Here is a 21,497-nt window from a genome sequence, read left to right as displayed (position 1 = left end):
CGAAACCTTCTTGTTAGAGAATAATCCACATAGCAGAATTCACAGTGAAAGACTGTTTTTAATATTATTGTACAAATAAAAAACTCTAGAAATAAAAATACAGTAAGCGAGAGGAAAATATATACACAATTACTAAAGCCAAGAGCAAATGTGATTTAGGAATTTAAAAGAACAAAGATGTTGCAAAATTAGTTATTTTAAGGTTGCCTGAAGGAAATTAAATTAAGAAATCATCCAATATACTCCCTATATCCTATAATTAATAACAAACACTTGATGCTGATCTGGGAATCTCAGAACACTTTACAAAAATGAACTAATTAAGCCTTATGGCACCCCTGCAAGGTAGGGTGATATATTTACTTTTGATTTATAAAAGGGTGCCTTCTGGGTGCTGTCACAAAAGATGAGCCTAACAATTAATACATGGGGCAGTCAAAATAACACAAAAACAGAATTGATAAATTCATCTCAGAAAACATGATAAACAACCTGAGTTGTAATTAAACACACTAAAAATACTATTTTTCCTCAGACACCAGATAATTCATCCATCTCAGAAAATTTGATGCTCAGTGAATCAGACACATAGCACAGGCTGTGCTCCAAAGATCACAATTTCATAAGCATGTGAGATTCAAAGCAGCAGATATTATATACTTTCCATGTTTAAGAGAAGCAGCTCTCAATTAAACAGCATCTCTGATGGGATCAGGGTACTACTGTGTGAGCAGCACAGCTTTGCTCACCCTATGAGTACGTATTGTATGTGCCACAAGTGATATGTTATGTTTATGTGTGTCTCAGATATGTTCCATCACACTGAAAGTTGTGTAAATACATATTTTAATACATGTATAAATGTATATACACACTCCTGACAATAAAATACTATCATTTTCCAACCCGGGGTGCTTATTTTTGTAAAAGAAATAAACAGCCTGATTAAAAAGGTGTTAACCACTTGTAGAAGAGAACAACTTACACATTTTAATGGGAACATATGTCATTAAGCACAAAGCTTGCAGCCCCAACTCCCCTGAGGCAGTTCACATTCACAGCTCTCAGCCCTACAGAACTGCTTTTCTACTCTGAGACACACATCACATACCTCTACAGGGGGAAAGCCACTCCAAAACATGGGATTAAGTCCTGTGTCTATAATTTTGTCTGATACATCAACTAGATTCCTGGAAATGATCCTCAAAATTCTCCTGTATCCTTCACTAATGTTAAATTGCAAATAGAGTAACAGATACTCCCGAGCCACTACAGCTGCATGTGGCATGTTCAGCTGGTCTGACACGTATTCTTGCTGTAAAGAGGCACAGAATAATTAATATTGCAAAGGCAGCAGGACTTTGAATTACCAGCCATGTATCCAAAATGACTACAAAGCAACTGTCTGGTTATATTTTACTGACAAGGCATTTTATTTCTATCATATTAAAACCAAATGATGTCAGGAAAAGCCTTTGCGTTTCATATTTGCCCATCTGCTGAGATGGTCTACTTTACTGAGTGACATCTGCTGTCATTCCTACTTCTGTGGAATTTAGGAGTTCCAACCCTTAATCACATTTGTTCATTTTATTTTAGAGGAATTCAGTTCAAAAATGAGGAAACTACAGCCAGTTTGATGTCTTTGGCCAGTCAGAGGCTGTGAGATAAAACAGCAACATACTGAGTTTTATGTCAGACAGAAATTAAAAGAACATAAACAGTAAAAATAAACAGCAATATAGACTTTATAACATGTGCCATCCCAGTTAGTGTTACAATCAACTTTTGATACAGTGCTCTTAAAAAAAGCTAAGTCAAAATATGCTGCTTAAAAAGGGGAAAAGGCCAGATTTGCTGCACAATCAACATGAAAAATGTTGTCTGATAGGTCTGAACACCCTCAACTATGCAATGAAGATCAAAGCTGTTGCTTAAAAGAAATGGGGCCACTCAGATATGGCTTTGCAAGGTAGGTATGATATTTCACTTCTGATACTGGAAAAAGAGCAGTGGAGACAATAAAAAAAAAGGGGAGATGAATGCTGGGTTTTATTATTTTAACAAGCAGGGTGGATTGTATTAAGATTAAACATAGTTTGGGAATGTCCTCAAGCAGCAATTACTGGCTGCGATGACAAATGTCTTTTTATCAGTGTTTAAACCCTCTTTTTGTATGTTCTTGACTCAAAATCAGAAGATAGTAGGATTATTTTTCATGTACCTATCTAATTCTGCAAAACTCAAACTGACAAAAACAATTAAAAAGTATTGACCTGGTACTTGACTCTCTTACAAAACTAATGCACATCCTAGTTTGCATTAAGAATTTCTCCCCAAGAAAAGGGAGAAGGGTGAATATGCACTTGCACTACAGGACAGGGTTTACTGAGATGGTCTTGCAAGTCACTGCTTTTAAATATAATTTTCTATATTACTTTCAATATTGCTTAATAATATGGCTGTTAGTCCATATCACTGTTATTTCAGTAATCTTAAACTAGGATTATTTAAAATAGAGATCTGCTTTTTTGGATGTTTGCCTCTACCTTGACCAGCAAAGCTACATTCTGACTTTCTGAACAAATATGTGAGCAGAACTAAAGCATCACAGGAAAGGGGACCAGTTCAGCTCAGGAGAGAGGTGTCCTTCCCACTGCTCCCAGAAATGGCAATAAACAGTTTGTCAGCTCCAAGCAGAGAAGCAGGGGCAGGATATCATGCCATAAATATTCACACCTTCCTATCCTCTGAAGGAAAAGTTGTACATAAAACCTTTTGAATGAGATTAGATTCAGTTTGCTTTAAATCAGGAAAGCCCAGGATTTGAATTAGCCCTGAAAATGGGTAGCAATACCTGCATGATGATTGCTGTAAGCAAGTCTGGGTTAGTAAGCTTCTGCATTAGAGAAAAAATGCTGTTTATTTCTTAAGCTGAATATGTCACAGCAAGATTGATGCCTTGGTGAGGTTATCTCTGGATAAATCTGGCTAAGAGTCAGTATTATATTTTCAATATTAAGGGCTTGCATGTGTAATTATTCATTGGTAGCAGGGGCACCTCAACCCAGCCTCCGACCAGAAACAGCCAAATTTTTTCTTTACATATATATCAGGCAAGCTTGTCCTTGTGTTTCAGGAACAAAGTACTTTTTCCCTTTTGGAGTTATTTTACTCCTTTTGATAGACCTTTGTCTGATGTTTACAGACTTTCAAAACTTTCAGAGAAAAGCTAGAGTAGACACAACCTTTGTGGATTTAATTTTAAACGAGACATTTGAAGCTCAGACAGCAATTTTGTCTGTTATCAAAAATTATGAGCAGCTTCTGTTATAAAACCCCGTCATTTCCATATACTGAATATTCTGTAACACTAATTTATTTGGCTGGTGCTTTACATATTTGGTTTTTTTATTTAAAGCCAAATTTCAATAAAAGAAAATTTTCTCCATGTGGAGTCCAGGCACTGATGCTAATAGAAGAGGGTTTTGACTGGCAGAGTATGGCATTGCTAAACATGTCCTGACAAATGCTTGGTTAATTCTGCTTAGCTAAACAGGAAAGCATAGAAAAGTGAAACAAAAGTATGTTTCTCAATTGTTTTGCTGCTTTTTTCACAGGACAGGTAACTCATAGCCAGGACCTGACCAGCACTGACCACTCTCAGCACATCCACCTGAAACCATAATTTATTTTTTTTTGTCTTTAAATTTGATTAGTGATTTTGACCATCTAAAGTACTGGTGAATATTTTACCTATCTTATTTTTTAAATGCCATGCAGGTATCAGCACTAGGGGCATAGTATTTCAGGAGAGATGTTAGGAAGGCACCACATATCAGCTGTTTGTATCCAGGTATTCAGTTACTTGTATCCAGGCTGACAATGGCAAAATTAATTCTCACTACGGCTTTGCCTCCAACTGTGTCAGCTTTGCAGAAACCCACGTCTTACAGCTGTTGGTCTCTAAGATTTCTTAACAACATTGATCAGAAGCTGGTGTTTAGCTGAGATAAAACTGGTGCCATCTGCAAGGGAAGCAGTATTTTGCTCCTTACAGAGTGTGACGTCCTCTGCCTCTTGACAAGCTCTTGATAGTTCCTGCCAGTGCTTCCGTGGATAAGCAGATGAGATCCCTAATGCTGGCTCTAAGGAGAATGAGTCTAATGGGGACTGCACAAGAAAGATCCACGCAAAAATTGTGCAGAAGGCTTCAAATTGTGTCCTGAATGCAGTCTGAAAAACAAAAGGGCACTGGGAAGAATCCCTTTTATCTAATGCTGCAAGATTACTTTTATTAATTTTGTTAATGGGATGAATAATGATTAGTGTTTGCTAAGGATTATAATTTTGTGATATCACTAGAATTAAGTCAAACTGGATAATATAAATTACTACTGGTCAAATCTGGCTGGCTTGCTAATAGTTTTTTCCAAAGTAATGAACCATACAGTTTGGTATAATTAATGATCCATGGGTTCTGGTATTTTTTAGGTGTATGTTTATATTGGCTTTTGATCAAGAAGAAGATGGTTTTAACCATTTTTAAATACAGATTATTTAGTGCTGGATATATGAGAGGCACTGGTACAAAAATATGCAATGTACTTTTTATTCCATTCTGCTTCTGAAAACTTTCTCAAGAGAAGGTCACAAGAGCATTTTGATTTTTCTTTGAAGTCACAACTTTGATTTTAGTTACAAATGTGATTTTTAATTATGAGATTTTGGGTCTTTAGATTTTTAAACAGCTTCTCCTTATTTATGGAGTACATTATCAGAGTACAAAGAGGTATTTTTGGTGTAAAAAAGTATTCAAATTAAAAACTGTAGGAAATGCATTCTTTTTTGTAATCATAGTCTATCTGAAAAAATATTTTTATTGCTGGCTGATTTTCTTTCCCTTGTGGGAGAAGGATTTTGACTGTCTGTATGTACTCTTGCACATGTTCTGACAAACAATCTGAAATAAATATCTGGCACTAGAAAAAAAATGCCAATGGTGTTTGCCTTTCTTAAAAATCAGATCTACTTTAGCATTAGTGAGAATTGAAAATTTTATAATATAAAGTCTCAGCAATTTATTTTCTGCAGGTTTCTGAGAGCAGCTAATTTTTGTTCCACTGGCATTTTGGAAACACTGGGTAGTTATTTACATCTAAATAAAATTAAGTGGTTCACAAGCTGGCTAAAAGCCACCACTACAAAACTGTAAAAGATGAGGAGAATAATTAGGATTTCATCAATGAAGTCCTAAATACTAATCTGAGGCTAAACTCTGGGAGGATGGGGCTCTGAGCAGGCTGTCCTTGCCCAGGGTGTGATCCTGGTTGGAGCAGGAGCAGGTGATCACCCACGGGTCCCTTCCCATCCACCTCCTGCCAGGATTCCCAATAACAGCAAATGTACTTTTCATGAATTAATGCAGCTAATTTCCTGTAGATGAGAAGTCTGAGGAAATACTTATCTAGTTCAACTTCCTCTTATTCTATTTATATTCAGAGTTCTGATGTGCTTCCTGCGCTCACACAAATTTGTTCTCTTCTAATGAACAAGCTCAGATCACAATTCATATCGCTTTTTTTGCTGAGAACATTAAGGACAGAAAAATAAACCAAGCAGAAAGCTGTCTTTTCCTCATGTCAGTGTCCAACTTATTCTGATGTAAAGCTATTTACAGTGTCTCTGAGATACAGCCAGCAGGTCTGTGCTTTGGCAATAAGTCTGCTCCCAAATAAATAATTACATGATTCTAAATTTAACCACACTCTTAAGTGCACCAACATCATATAACAAAACACCTTGCTGAAGGCAAAGTGAGCAAACTTGCTTAAACCTGGCTGAAATGGACACCCAGGAACTGTAGCTGCTGAAACAATGACATTATCAATGCTCCCAAAATACTTGCAGTTGCTCTTGGATGTCTGACAAAATAGTAACCCCTGTGTTCAGGAAGCATTTTCTGTTGGGGTACCTACATTCTACACTTCAACATTATTGCCATTAAATAGTCAATGTCAAATTATGTGGAGGTCCTCTAAGGGGGAGGGCAACCTGTCAAGGAAGCTGTGCAAAATGTAAATGATACCATGTGAAGGTAGCTCAGTAGTGCACTAACACGTATCAGTAAATGGAAAGAGATGCTTTGTGTAGCTGTGCTTAGCAGCCAGGGTCAACTGGGGAGGTTTATAATCAAGAAAATGAGTACAAAAAGATGCTGGCAAAGGTATTAAAATACTGCAGGAAAATACATGAAGTTTTATTGAGATCCCTACAGTCAGTCCAGTCTAAAGAGGCAGTAAAAAACACATATTGGTCCTGAAAATTGATATGTAAAAGCAGATATCTTGAATGTACAAATATCAAAGTCCTTTCTTTGGCTGCTTTAGTGAAATTCTGTGACATCAAGAAAATCTGGGCAATTATTTTTCTCATACCAATTCTGCACTGAGGTGTCTCTTTTCTGAAACCCAGTAAAACTGACTGCCTGCCTTTAAATGTCTATACAGGTAGATAATAATTAGTGCAGTAATTATGTAATAATTAGATAATTTTCAGCTTGGTAAAAATTAGTCATTGCAATTCCTGATGGGCTTCTCTATTTTTATCTGCTTTTTCTTTTCAGTTCTTCACCCACTGGAGGAACAGCCAGGACTGTTTTGCTGAGATGGGGGCTTCTCAGTTCCCCCCCACCCCAGGAACTACAGATGCTTTGTTGTTTAATTCAAAAATTGACCTTTTTAATCATACAAAAGTGTTATCCTCATACAATGATATGAGCAGGATTAAGATGAGTCTGTAATCCAGCATCTATTATTTGCAATGACCAATTCCATAATGGCCCATGTTTGTGAGGTGGTGGCACAGCCACCTGCCCTGGATCTGAATCCTCAGGCTCTTTATCTTTTCTGCTTTTCTCCATGTAGTAAATCTTTAACACTCACATTTTAATTCCCAGCAGTGGCTGAGAAGCCCTGGTACAGAAGTAATAAAGACAATATTTCATTGTAACCTTGGGCTAGCCAAAACAACACAAATCATTTTGCCCCAAGGCCATTAAAATGTCTTTCAAGTACAGCATCAACTTTACATCCTGGTTTCAATCTAGGCAATACCTAGGCAGCTCCTCTTGTAAAATCCAGTGAAATCAATAAACACCACCTAATATTTCCACATGCTATGTGAAGAGTATTTGATATTACTTATTGTCTTATTCTTTCACATTAGATGTAAGGTATAACCTATGCATCAACACAAAGAGCTTTTCCACCAGGAAAGGGAAATTAGTAGGTTTCACGACAGACAATAGCAAATGACAATTTGGGTAGCCAATTAAAAAAACAACAACAACATTGTTTTATTGGGGGGAAGTGGGAAATGAAGCAAGCAGAAAAAATGCAGGATGGTGGATGACACCAATTTTGGTATAGAATTATGTTATACTAAATTCTCAAGCTTTTCCCAAATGTATAGGAAAGAAATTAGGACAAAACAACCCTCAGGTTTTATTTTAATGCTGTGCTCTTGTTGCTTAGAAGGGAAAGAATCTAAGTCAAGTAACAATGAATCTGTGGCCACCAGAACTGCCCTTCCCCACTGGTACCACTATCAACACAACTCTGTGGATGTGCCATGCCTGCACAGCAGCCCTGGTGCTTCCTGGAAGGCACTGCAGAAAGAAATTACTGTGACTGAGGGAAATCATCCATGCACATGACTAAAGCAAAGGAGGTGGCTCAACATGCCCAAAACATTTGGCATCAGAGCTTCCTCTATGAGGCTTTTATTTTGTTCAGCTAACAAGACAGTGATGAATTTACAAGATCGAGTGCTCCTCCATGCTAAATTCAGACGGGATTTATTTTTCACTTTGGTACTTCTTTAGAGATGTGTGAGTGAATTTTCCTAGCAAACCTGAAGGAAATCTCTATCAGGTTCTGCTGAGACTATCTCAGAAAATGCTATTACAGCATTTGTCAGTCATCCAATAACTTCTGCAAATTGTAAAAATGACTGAACAAAACCAGAAATTAATAAAAATGATCAGCAGTGATTCCTTTCAGCCAAAGCTAAGACCTACATAGCAAAACATGTTTGGAAATGTTCTATTGAATGGTCTGAATTCAAGCAGAGGATAAAGAGCATAAAAACACTACTGTCAGTGTAACAGCTGCCACCAGATCTGAATCAAATCACTATAAGAACATAAATTATAAATGTCTTCAGACTGTCACATGGGGCCAAATGCAGTTATCATTGTTCTCATGGCTGAGCCAAAGTGGAATTGGGGTATTGGTGGGAAGCAGAAGGGATCATCAGCCCATGCACATCTCTGCAGATGCTGCTCTAGGGGACAGCCCAGCAGTGAGAGAATGCTGCTTCCTCCACAGAAATACATGCAGCTCAGTCATCAGCTGCACCATTTGTTTTTGTGGGATTATTTTTTGTTCATCATAATCTTCTATTTGCTGAGGTTAATAGAGAAGTAAATGTGAATTCTGAAGCACAGAATCCTCTCAGGTAAGGACTAATCCAAAGGGCACATTCAACAATTCTAATGATGATGCTGATGATATAATAATAATGATGATGATAATTATTATTATTATTAATAATAATAATCTGTAGATTGATCACACATCAAGATAAAATAATATTTCTATTATCTACATAGTCAAGTAAACAAATAAACTTTAAAATTTAATTCTGCAAGACTACACTGGTAACAAAGGTGAATTGCCACTACAAATAAAAAGGGGAATAAATAAGCCTGAAAAAATTTAATTTTACTTTGTAAAGATGAATACTATCTATGGTTTGTCTTCAACAACCATCACCAAGACAATTATGCAATGGTATTCTCTGAGTAAAACAGCTTCTACATAGATCCTAGTGACCTTGGTAGTTCAGGGAGAGAAATAAAGTCTGCTGATTCACTAACTTGATGTTTTAGGGTGAAGCAGGGCATGACATGAAAATCCTTTTGGAATCACTATGTCAAAGATCTGCATCCAAATCAGTGACCCTTACTCATATACTAATTAAAGCAATCAATACCAGATTTTAAATAGTTTTCTGAATTACAGTCACAGAAGACTGTGAAATCAGCAGCATTAAAAAGAGACTGTAAATAAACTAAGCAAGAGAGAAATCCTTGGTATGTGCATTGCACATGCACCTCATCACCTAAAAAACATGACAGAATAAATGTAAAGTCATCACAGGTAATACAATTACTCTGCACCTGAGTACAGCTGATGGTCTGATGGATTTTAAAAGCTCAGGAAATTCGAAGTGAAGACAAGGGTGATTACTCAACCAGAAAATAAAGTTGCAAGAGTGGAAAGTGTGTTGAACAAGACTGGAGAAATCATTACTTCTGTTACTGGTTTAAGTGATTATACTGTAAGATTGTGAATAAAATATTTATGCATGTAAAAGCAGAGAGTTTGGCATTTTATTTCCTTTAGAGGAAGATAGAAAATGGGGAAAAAGTGGGTACTATAGAATGAAGATCACCCCTAGCAACATCTCTGCACCTTGAATTACCAAAAAGTCCTGAACAGTTGAATACCAATAGAAATATTTCTTAATAATATTTTTCACCATATCAAAACCAATAGATACACACATTTGCCCTTACTGTAGGGTTCCATTAGAAAGATACTAAGGGACATTGATAAACTGATGGCAGGTATTGTTAGTGATTGTAATAGATCAATTTAATACATGTGGAACCCTCTATGGAATACTTGTCAAATGCTGTAATCAACAATTAACTTGGTCAAATAATTTGGAACAATGGAAGGTACAATAGCAGTAGATGGCTGGCAGAGAAGTGACTGGAAGATGTTAAAGAAGCCAACAACAAACTGTAACTCTTGGTCAGCCCTGAAATAGTTGGGTGGATGATCATTGTAGGTCCCTTCCAGCTGAAATGGTCCTGATCTGTCCTGTCCTGTCCTATCCCAGAAGCAGCAGGAGAAAAGGGTCATTTTTAATCTACAAGTAAGGTCCAAATGCTTGTGGTTCCAGAACAGTGAGCAAATCACAATATGAGTGACCCATCTTCTGGGTAATATCTACTGGGATTTTCCTGAGGGGACAAACAGAGTCCATCTGGCAAAATCACAAAGGACTCTCACAGATTAAAGCCTGGCACTAAAACCTCACTGAAAGCTCTTTTAATTGAAGGTAGATGTGCTAGATTTGATTCATGTCTAGTCTTTTCTTCAGCAATAGCTAAGGCATTAACCATATGACCCATGCAGTGAAGATGCCAGAAGAATTTCCAGTGTTGAGGCCTGACTGCCTTCAGGCACTGAAGATCACCTTTGCTCCTGCATCTTCAAGTCTTTGATGTTATCAGCAAACAATTCTCTCAGAGAGCAGCTCCTTCCTTGCCAGCTCAGTGGTATTCTCAGAGGCCACCAGAAGTTTGGGAACGGGCTTTATTATTTTATTTATTGCAGGAAAAGTATTTTGCATCCTACTGAGATTCTTTAAAGAGGTTTCATTTGTCAAGATAAGCAAATAGATCAATATTAGACATAAGAAGTGACCATAACTCAGGTCACTCATAATCAATTAGGGAAAGATGATTTATTATTTATTATCATTACAAACAACTTTAAAATTCTGCAGGTCATGTGTTTGCCATATAAATGTAGTTTTGAAGGGAACTGAAAATAAAGATTAATGGTTAACTCAAAGTAAAAGTTGGCAGATTGGGAACCCAACTTTTGAAAAAGTTTGTTGTAATAATATTTTGGAAGGCAGAGGCCAAGCTTTATATTCAAATAAAGAAAAACAAAATAAAACGAAAAAAAAAATCAACCTGTGTCTATTTCTTTGTTTGTAAGACTAATGCCTTGATCCTTAAGAAACAGAGTGGAAGTGCCAAATTTTTTGTAATATTTAAAGGTGTATTCCTTCTCAGAAGATAAAAAACCCCAAACCTCTCCTCTGTAAACCAATTTTAGTTTAATGTAAAATAGTAGGGAAGTTAGATTTTTTTTTAGAAAATTTTGAGGGAAGAAGAATTGCTAATTTGCTCTAGTAATGACAAAGGATCTTTGTGACAATGGCACAAAAGCTGCAGGGAAAGCAATTTTAAAGTAGGATTGTGCTTTACAAACATCATGTATTTATCCAGTATATGATACTGACAAAGGCATCCTCTTTTCAGAGGAATGTGAAGGAATTTTCTTAGCAAAGCTGGAAAGTTGGATGTTTCCTTACCATTCCCATTTTCAAATACTGTTAAACAGCCAGAAATGATCTAGTAATACAAGAACAAAGAACACCAAGTTTTTCAAGGCAATATTTCCCATTAGCAATTTTCACATTTTTTCACCCATGGCTCCAAGGAGCAGCTGCCCTAAAGCCAGGCTGGTGCTGGTGCTGATCACAGCATCCCCAGCTGCAGCAGAGGAGGGAGGGAGGGAGGGAGGGAGGGAGGGAGGGAGGGAGGGAGGGAGGGAGGGAGGGAGGGAGGGATGGGGAGCCCCTGCCAGTGCTGAGAGCCCACGGACACCAGAGCACTGCTGAGGAGAACTAGCATGGAACAACAACCTGCACACCTCACACCTTGCCACTGCTCCTTAAAGCCTTCCCTCTCCTCCCCATGGGATTTTATGTCTCTTTCTTCCTCTATTTATTTGTTATTAGTTGTAAATAATTGTATTTAGTTGCTAATCTCAGTACAACGAATCACCTTCCACTACAGTGGCCCATGTGAATTACAGATCATGTCCAACCCTGGGGAAGCCCCGGGATGCAGTGAGGAGAAAAGGTTCAGATTTGGAGTGAGAAACAGAGAATATTTCAGCTAATGAATCAGACTAATATTGTGTGGCAGCTGAGTCCAGAAGCTTTTGTGCAATATCCTGCAATTCCCAAGCTATTGAATCAGATGCTCTGGCCTGAGAGAGCACAAATGCACTGCTTTAAATATCTCAATTAACAATCCCACTGAACATTAAGGAGACTGCTAGACATGTCAGTGTTGGGTCTTGGAGAAATATAGTGAGGGATGATTAAGACAGTTGAAGTAATCAAAATTTTCTGCACACTTGGGCACAGAGTGCATGAGTATAAATACTGCACATTATTGTTGTCCTGTGTGCTGAAAATGTCTTACTAATTACCTTTTCATCCTAATTAAGCCTTCTTCTTAAGTGCACCTTTCCAACTGCCTTGGCTTTTAAGGAGCAAAACTACCAAATACATGATGCATGAAGGAAACCACACAGAATATCAACTAATGAAAAATTCACTAGTCTGTTACCCTTCCTGATCACAGAGTTAAAAGGATCTGGAATTCATGGTGAAACCAGAATTTAGCTTCAGAATTTTTAGCTTAATTTCCTAGTTCTCTACTGCCTATATACCTGCTAATACAAAATTCCATCTGATAATTAGTGGCTAGAGAAATGAAAATGTGTCTTCTTTAATGAGGCCAAAGCTATGTGACAAATTTAACATAAATAAAACCCCAAAAGGCTACAGCTTAAGCTATTCCATGGTTGATAGAAAGTGGTAAACATTCTTTGAAGAAAGAAAAAAAGCAATTCCCTTGGATCAATCCCTAAATAGGGTTATGATTAAATCGGACATTTGGGAATAAGCTGGAAACTGGATTCTAAAGCCAAGTATTGCTGAGCTCAGCAGCAGTCCCCTGCTGGCTTCTATCAGTTACAAACCCAATCTGCATTGTATTTCAAACTCAACACAGGCACATGGGGAAATATGATACATTTTCAACTGGAGGCTGAAATTTGATTTTGATGTGCATCCACCCCACTCTGCTCCATCATACTGAGGATTTTACTGGTTCCTACTGGTATGGGTTCAGGTATTCCTAAGATGTATGAAAATCCTTTCATATAGAGTATTTCCTGCTCAGCCTTTTCCTACCCCTTTTTTGTTTGACCTTTCCCTTGTGTTAGGCACAAGTCTCCTAGTGAAATATTGAGTCTCATTTGGAGCCTTGTGGGAGCCTGCACCAGCCTCACCTGCAGCAGACACCAGGCTGTGACAGCAAACATTCACCTACCAGCCCAATCTCCTCACCCTGCTGTTAACCACCCTGGCTCACTGCAACAATAATCCAAAGAAGTTTTTTGCAGATTTTAATGGAAAGTGAAATTCCTCCATCACTGCAAACCTGCAGCTTTATAGAAGCCACATCTCCCTGTGCTTCTGTCAGTGAACAACATCCCAGTGCATCAAGTGAGCTGCTACCCTTCACTGAATGAAACTGCAGGGCAGCAACAAGCTGGTTTTCATCTGAGGCACCTGATATTTATGCACTGATTCACTTGAGGATTGGATACATTTTTCTGACTTTTTGAAACCAGTAATTCAAAATAAAAGGATAGATACCAGTCCTTAGATGTATTAACATTGCAGTCGGTTGCAGGTACTGATGACTTCCTAAACTCAAATGAACAATTTCAGGTAAAAAACAAATTTAAATGATGTATTTCTGAGCCTTCTAGGATTTTGATTTCCAATCAATTTCAAAACCCAAGCTATTTTCCAAGCTACATGATTGTTCTTATTTTCAACTGAGATTTCCAGAGTTCAATCACATGCCTCTTGAGATAGTTTTAGAGAATTACTTTTTTAAAAATAGGAATATTATTTGGAAGCACATATCCAGGGGTCCACAGAGGAAGCAGGCTATATTTCCTGCTTGTTTTTTTATTGAACCATTTCTATAAAAAGAAAATTTTTCCTTGGTATTTTTAACTCTGAGATATGAGTTAACAAATCAGGTGTGTTCCAAATTTGCCCTCAGTCCCAGCCACAGCCTCTACCATAATTTATAGCCACAGTGAAATGTGCAATAACTCACAGTATTCTAAGTAATACAGCATACAACAATGCTGTTGATAAAATGGACTTAATAGCATTTAGTCTTTCATCTGCCCTGCCTATTCTCTTCATACAAATGTGTTAAAACAGAACTACCTAGGTGTAACTTTTGGAATATATCAGGGGGGTTAAATGATAAAAGCCTGCTTTTTTCAGTTTTTTTTTTTAGAAACTATAATCCCACTTCAGAGACAGAGCAAGAAATTATAATGTTAAACATCAGGCTATAAACTAGGAGAAAAAATGGAACTTATACAAGGCTCATCCATTAGAGTATCCACTGGAGTTTTTAATTTCCAAAATTTAAAACACTAGCTCCATATCAGGAGATTAATAAACATATTGCAGTTTTTAAAGTATTTTTAAATCACTCATGTTGATTTTAATGTCAAACAAAAAGGTAACCCTGAACTTTAAGGTTATTTTCCATTTCAGAAACAACTTTTTGCACTTTCTCAGGTGAAAGTGTAATCTAAACTTACCAAGGGAAAATTGAAGGACGGATGCAGTAGTTGTGTTAAGGCCAGTGGTGGTCTATGGGAAGAGAAGTAAATATTTCTGTTAGATCAGCAAAACAACACATTCATCACTTGTTTTTCTTTGAAAGAGTGGAAAATCTCTAGACACCAACATCTCCAGTTGGTAATCACCAGCCCTTTCAGGTTGAGCAATCGTGAGCATTTTTGGTAGGTCATTGTGATTATTGAAATCTCATCATATGTCAAAGACAGATTTTTTCCCCACCATACTATGTTTACAAAGAAAGTGCATTTATGTGCAACAAGGTCACTTGACCAGTGTTTAGAAGATTGAAAAAATGAACTCTGGGGTTTACAGTCAACTTAGTGTAAATCTGTGTATATGGAATGGTTCTCACTTTTTCCAGCATAGAACAAGGACTAAAAATAACCATAAATAAATAATAAAAATGACACCAATTAACCCTAAAATAATGAAATATTAAGAGGAAACAATGGAACTTAAATCTTACACTCCAAAGCAAACAAAAACCTTGGTGATACCATATGTATGTACAGTATGCAATGCAGTAGCAGAATGTACCCACTGCTGACATCCAGCAGCTCACCCTGTACTCAGCAAACCACCCTCCTCTGAGGCCTCTCTTCCTCCCTTCTTTGAATGCCTCCATATTTCCACAGTATAAATTAGAATGGTTCTCCTGAAAATAGTATAAAATAAAATGCCCTGGTGTGTTGTGAAGGTCACCTAATTGTTTTCAATTTCTTTCGAAAGTTGGATTTAACAATACTGCTGCTTAACAAGCAAAGCATCCAAGAGCAAAAGGGACTGGAATTCTTCCAGTGCCAGTGCACACCTAGTTGAGCTATTCATTAAATCATGCCTTTGAAAATAATGGATGGAGATCTGCATGAGTTGGCATGAAGCTTTGGTGTGTTTTGGTTTTTTCTACATACATGTTACATACAGAAAATAATCTCTTATAAATACTAAGGAATGGGATCTTCACTGAAATGCACTGAAGATTAGCTGACAAAAACACTACATGTCCTAAAAGGTAATCTTAATTTTTAAACAAGAATAGGAAAGCTGCATTTACATGACCCCCTTAAAAATGCAGTCACATTCCCATTTAAGTCATTCTGCCAGGATTGATTCAGTATTAGATATCACACTTCTCCTGCCAAATGGCAGATTGCTTTCTGATTTGAGTTAGCAGCACCCATTACATTAGTTTTCATTCAATTAATTATGTTGTGCAAGTTATAATTTGAAAACAAAACCTTTCTTGAGGTTCAGTAGCTCATATCACCAAGAAATTAAACATTTCAGTTGTCAGAGAGGAGATGTTCATGTGGACTTAAGACTGTGTTGTGAATCATTTCAGCAGGGCTTTGGGAAAAAACACTACTAAAACCTTTTTTAAAATTCTGCATGGGACTGCTAAGTTCAGACACTGCAGAGAGCACACTAGGGACCTTTAGTAGATATTTTCCTTTGCTTGCAACCTCTCTGGTGCTGTACATCCTTCCAGGACTTTGCCAGCAGTAAATTCTCACCAACAGACAGAGACAGTTGATATTAGAAAAACCTCTGCCTGCAGTAACAGGTGGCTGCTGGAAATCAGGAGAAAGGAAGGAGGTCAAGGTAGCAAATCAGCAGCTGTTAGAGCTGCTGATGTAAAATATTTTGCAAATTCAACTCTTCTTGACTAAGTACTTTAAAGCAGTAATTCATTTAAAGAGCCATTAACAGGAACAGAGATTTCATGATCCATTTCAAGCAGGGACAGAATAGGACTGCTAAAATTCATGGAGAAATGAAACAGGTATTAAAATTTGTGACAGGAAGAGGTATGTTGTGAAATTGTCAAAACAACTACAAATGAGAAACAGGTTGGTTCTAAGACAATAGGTATTTAAATGTATGTCCATACTCAGAAATAAAATTAGACCACACCTCTGGCCCAAATACTCATGTATATATCTTTTATATTCACAATGTTAAGACATTAGCACTTGATTTTTCTGCAATGCTGCCATAATATTTAGAAATACTTTCATTTTTAGGCTGGCAACTATTTAGAAATGTGATTATTTTTTCAGATTATTATCTTTTATCTATTATGTGTTATGATTTAATCATACCACTTTGGTAGCATAAAATCTTTTTTTCCAAATTCCTGGTGCCATGGTAGTGCTACTTTACCACTCAGTAATATGACAAATGCAGGTCAAGACTGGATTTTGAAGCCAATTCCTGATTTCCTAGGGTAGTATAAATTGCATGTCATTAGAGAGAAGACAGCTAATGAATGACAGTTCAAAACCCCCAGTGCTGGGACCCTGGGTTTGTTAAATGTGTGACTTCCCTTTTGCACAGGACATAAATCAATGCATTCATTCTCAAGGCAGTTAGCAAAGCACAGCACATTCAAACAGGATGTGAAGTAGCATTTAGGATCCCTGACAGGATTCCCTGTCTGGAGCTGGCTGTGAGGGAAATTCTTCTTTATCTGTAAAATCTCTAAATTAGTTTTATATGTGATTATGATTTTTATGCACCACATCAGCAATATCTACATTGCATTTGTGTAATTCTGGTCCCAGTTAAGGATGTAAAATTAACCCTGTGAAAAGAATTGTCAGTGTCTGAAATGAAGGGAAGATGCCTGGCCAAAACCACTTCTGTTTTATGGCCCTCTTCCATGTTTGCTCTTCAAATAGCTCTAATCAGCCTCTCCCTCCATTCAGAAGATTGTTGAAGACATGAAAATTAATTTTGAATTACATGGGCTTTGATGTGGCCTTTTAATTTTCAGTTCTCTCCAAAGCTCCCCTTTTATGTACATCATTGCAGCTAGTTGCTCAGCATCAGCATGTGGGCACTGGTTTATGTATTGCAATTCATTTTCCACACCCCGATGACCTCAAGTTAATGCAAATTGCACCATGTTGTTTCTTACAGCAATTTTACGACCCAACTACCCCCCAACAAAATTAATTCTGTCCCATTCATCATGACTCAATCTGTTACATACACTTCCTGCCACTGGCAGGTGCTTGCTCCAGGCTGCATTTAAGTCTGTAGGATGCATTGTTCACAAGTGATGTTTTACAATCAAATTAACATTTGTCAACAGGAACAAAAAAAAAAAAAAGGGACAAGACTAATAAAATAATTAAAGAAAAATTAACCCTGTTTCTATTTAATCGTTGGATATAAAAAGAGAATGATACAGCTGGAAAACACAGTTCTCTGTCCTGGACTTTTCAGTATTTCAGAGATACTTTAAATGACTTGGTTGCTGGATCAAGAGACCATCAATTTCCAACAATCCCAATGACCTTTGGTTAGCACTGACAGTTTCAAACACTGGGATGTTGCTGGGTGTACTATGGACCTACCACCTTGCCCAAGAGCAATCTCTGCTAAATCCCAACATTCCAAAGCAGCCCACAGCCTGCAGCTGTCCCAGGCTGGCAGAGCCCTGGCAGAGGGCAGCCTGCACTTACCAGCTCCCTGGGGCCGTAGGGCTGGCAGAAGGAGGCGGCGCTGCCGTGCATGATCACCCCGCAATGCTCCCCGACCTCGCAGGTGCTGCACTCCAACCTGCAGGGACAGCACACCCGTTCACAATGCACATCACACTCTGCATGCCTGAGACCCTGGGCTGAAAAGCACACTGCTGTGACCTGCTGCTCAGGTTGGACTGATTGCTGTCGTGGTGCTGAACATGAAGGTTGGGCAGCTGCATGGTCCATGGAGCTGCCTCTGGTGAAAGCCCTGGTGATGCTGCACCTGCTCTCTGCAAACTGCCCCTCCTCTAGAGTGGGGTGTCCCTGCTCATTGAATGCAAAACATCTCACCACGGGAAACCAGGCTGAAATCTTACATATATAATTTACCCTGAAGCTACTCTTCTTACAAAATCCTTGTGAACGTTTGATTTACCATATGCAAACCCACCATCATGGCATTACCATAAAGAACAGCTGTGGAAAAGTGGCTGGGATCAGCCCCCTCCTGCTTGCAGGGTTATTTCCCCAAAGGCCAGGCTTGAGGCTGCAGTGTAACATGGCATTTGCTGTTGCTTCTATTTGTATTTGTCATATCCCATATTCCTAGTGACAGAGTTGCCACCCTTCTCACCACTTAGGAGAAAAACTATGAAGAAATTCGCAGAGTAGTAAGTGCTGCAGAGACAACTAATTACATCTGTCCTGATACTTCTTAATTTAATATGAAGGACTCTGTGGGCAGACTGACTGCAGAGGATAGGGTAAGGGCTGCCTCCCCAATCCTCTAGATCTTGGCATTAAGACCACATTTCCAAAAAACAGATATACTCCTGGTCCCCAACAAGCCTGCAATGGTGCTGACCAACACTGCCTTTGGGCATCCAAAGCTCAACTTAAACATCAAACCTACAGGGAAACACTTCAGAAAAAAAGACATAAAAATATTTGAGTTATTTTTCCTGTATGAGCATGCCAGTGAAGTAATTCAGCAATTCACACTGATAGCATTTAGGATTTTGAATTTAAGCAGCAAAATAGTAGTAGTACAGTTCAAATCAACTTCAGTGAATTAATATTTACTTACAAATGTCACAGTCAGCAAACAATTTTATTTCTCAATAAAGGCAGGAAGAGAGCATATGAGTGAATAAAATGGTACTTTTAGAGAAAGCACAGAAGCAGAGTTCACAGAGGACACTTTTTATTGTTATTTAAATTTCACTTGATCCCAAAGTTCTGACAACTGAAGAGCAGGGGCACAGGAACTAGAGGAATTCCTGGGATTCTGTAGGATTATGGCTGTTACAAAAATTAGTTTCATTGTCTGCCCCTACACTTTGAATTTTATAGTGGAACATCTACCCAGACTCCTGATATGTGCAAAGAGACAGGCCTGGCAGGAGAACTTTGCATGAATACTTTGTAGGAACCACTTAGTCCTTCCTGAAAGGTCAGGTTACATAATCCAAGAGATATTTTAATTCAGCAATTCTCATATTTCAAAGAATAAAAGGTGATTAATCTGTTCAACTTCTGTAATGTGGTATATGAAATATTGTCTGGAAATCAAGAAGCACTGTCCTGCTAATACAGCAGTTTAATAATCAGTTACCTTTTCTAAGATGACTCCTCTCATACAAAATTGGATGACTGTTGGTAATCCTGATTCAAACCTTTGTGCTCTCTTTGAAGTGCATTACCTTCGACAATAAACTGCTCATTAGCTTGACAAGAATGCATGAAGAGCAAGATAATTGATCTGCTGCTCCTCAGATCATCATCATAGTACTACGTGTTTAGAAACGTTCCAATTTGCTCCTCTCCTGGTGCAGACAGGAAGGTTAATTTCTTTTCTATTTATACAAACAGAAGACAGTATTAATTGCCCTGGCTGGGTGCAGCTTTCTACATTATCTTTCTCACCTGCCTGATCTAAAATCTCAGCACATTAAAATCACCTCAGCTTTCTCCTCACAGCTGGTCCTCGCTGCCACTGCTGACACGTGTCACTTTTGTGGAGATGACTTCTCCCCAGACCTGCCAACTCTCTCATCTCTGGCTCAGAGAGTCCCACCTCTCTGCTATTGTTCTTCACTTTGCTGAAGGGGAAACATCTGCTGTTTCCCCACCCCTATTTGTCATTTCTTTTCCCTCTACAATACCTGAGTGTGTGGACGTTATATTGACTGATGTCTTTTGTGATGTCTGAACCATAAAAAAGATAAACATCTCAAACTGCCAAGAGATTTTAAAACATAAATCTTTCTGAAGTTTAATCCCACAGTTTTAGTGCAATTTGGAAACCACTTTAGGACCTCTCTCTCCTGTCACAAAGCTTTCCTCAACCTCTTTGCCACTGGAAATATCACTGTACCTGTACATTTCTCATATGCCATGAAGAAGTGATGACCAAGAGAATTTCTATTTCTTATTGATTGATTGTACATGCTCAGCTATTCTTCATGTCATCTTTGACAAGTGTACCTTCTATAAGTGACTGCTGCTTGGTGTGCTGATAGGCTTTGAGATGAAACATGACATCAGATTGGGAAGGGGAGTTTAGCCAGCAATACCCTTCTGCACTGGCTTTCTCCTTTAAAAGTACTGAATCCTCTGCTTTCTCCAGTCCTACTGTTAAAACTGTTTGGCACAGAAACATGCATTAATGCCAACATTTTTTCTTTACTCATTTATGTATCTCCTTAACATTAGATCATTTATCATAGGATTAAACATATTTTTTTCCCATTTGTTCTTGTTTAGCCTAGTTTAGTTCTTATATAGCACCTTTTTTATGCTCTCCACTGCAGTTTTATGACGTTACATGGAGGCAACAGGCTCAGAGGAACAGGTGATCAATGACCTAGACATTGATCATATTGACATATTGACCTCTACTCATCTAGCCATTCCCTGGCAAGTGATACCTGGTGTATATTCACTTTCACTACTGAAGATATCAGTTTCTTCCATGGCTCCTGAGCTTTCTGATCTGTCAGTTTTCAGAAAATCTTGTGGACATTATTTTTTCAATTTTCTAATTGAAAAATGTACTAAACACTTCTAGTTAATTCAACAGTCAGCAGTGGCTGGCTGAGCATGGACATTTACAGTGGTGTGGGAATCCCTTACCTACCTTACCTTCCACAGCTAGTACCTGTCAGATACAGAATACATTGGACATTTATGATTGTGTGAAGTGTACTTTTTTCATGAGACAAGAGATCTTTGTAAGGTTGGTGGCAAATAAAACCCAAGAAATGAGGAAATCTTTGCTAAAGTAAGCAGGCTTTTGCCTATGGGTTGGGAACTTTGAGGATGACCATGTTTCTGACTAGAAGAAAAGATTATGAACATTAGTTGGATACATCACACAAGCAAATTCTCACATGGAAATACGATGGGATATACTCCCATTCTCGCACTCCAGGCAGAGAAATCCTCCTTCTTTGTTCTAAGTTTCTTCTATGTTCACATAGGGATGTGTCCTGTTGGTTGTTTCCTCCTCTCCCTGTCCCTTTCTCACTTTAGCAGTTTTTCCTGTTTTCTTTCAGTCACCAAATTTTGATTTAGGTCAGGAACTGTGGTGTTGTCACTTTTCTTTAACAAAGAGCC

The 21,497-nt window shown here is 38.0% G+C and overlaps 1 protein-coding gene across 1 annotated transcript in view; it reads right to left on the bottom strand.

Moving 5' to 3' along the window:
• Positions 1–21,497, bottom strand: part of RELN (reelin) — a 270,757-nt gene that overhangs the window by 128,680 nt on the left and 120,580 nt on the right. The window contains exons 7-8 of the mRNA XM_079303527.1: positions 17,877–17,973; positions 14,364–14,415 (exon numbers count right to left, since the gene is read on the bottom strand). Of these exons, the coding sequence (XP_079159653.1) occupies positions 14,364–14,415; positions 17,877–17,973 (149 nt within the window). The remainder of the gene's footprint in view (positions 1–14,363; positions 14,416–17,876; positions 17,974–21,497) is intronic.

This window comes from Erithacus rubecula, assembly GCF_903797595.1.
Source record: "Erithacus rubecula genome assembly, chromosome: 4".
In the NCBI taxonomy this organism is placed as follows: domain Eukaryota; kingdom Metazoa; phylum Chordata; class Aves; order Passeriformes; family Muscicapidae; genus Erithacus; species Erithacus rubecula.
This window is presented reverse-complemented; position numbering and strand designations above follow the sequence as displayed.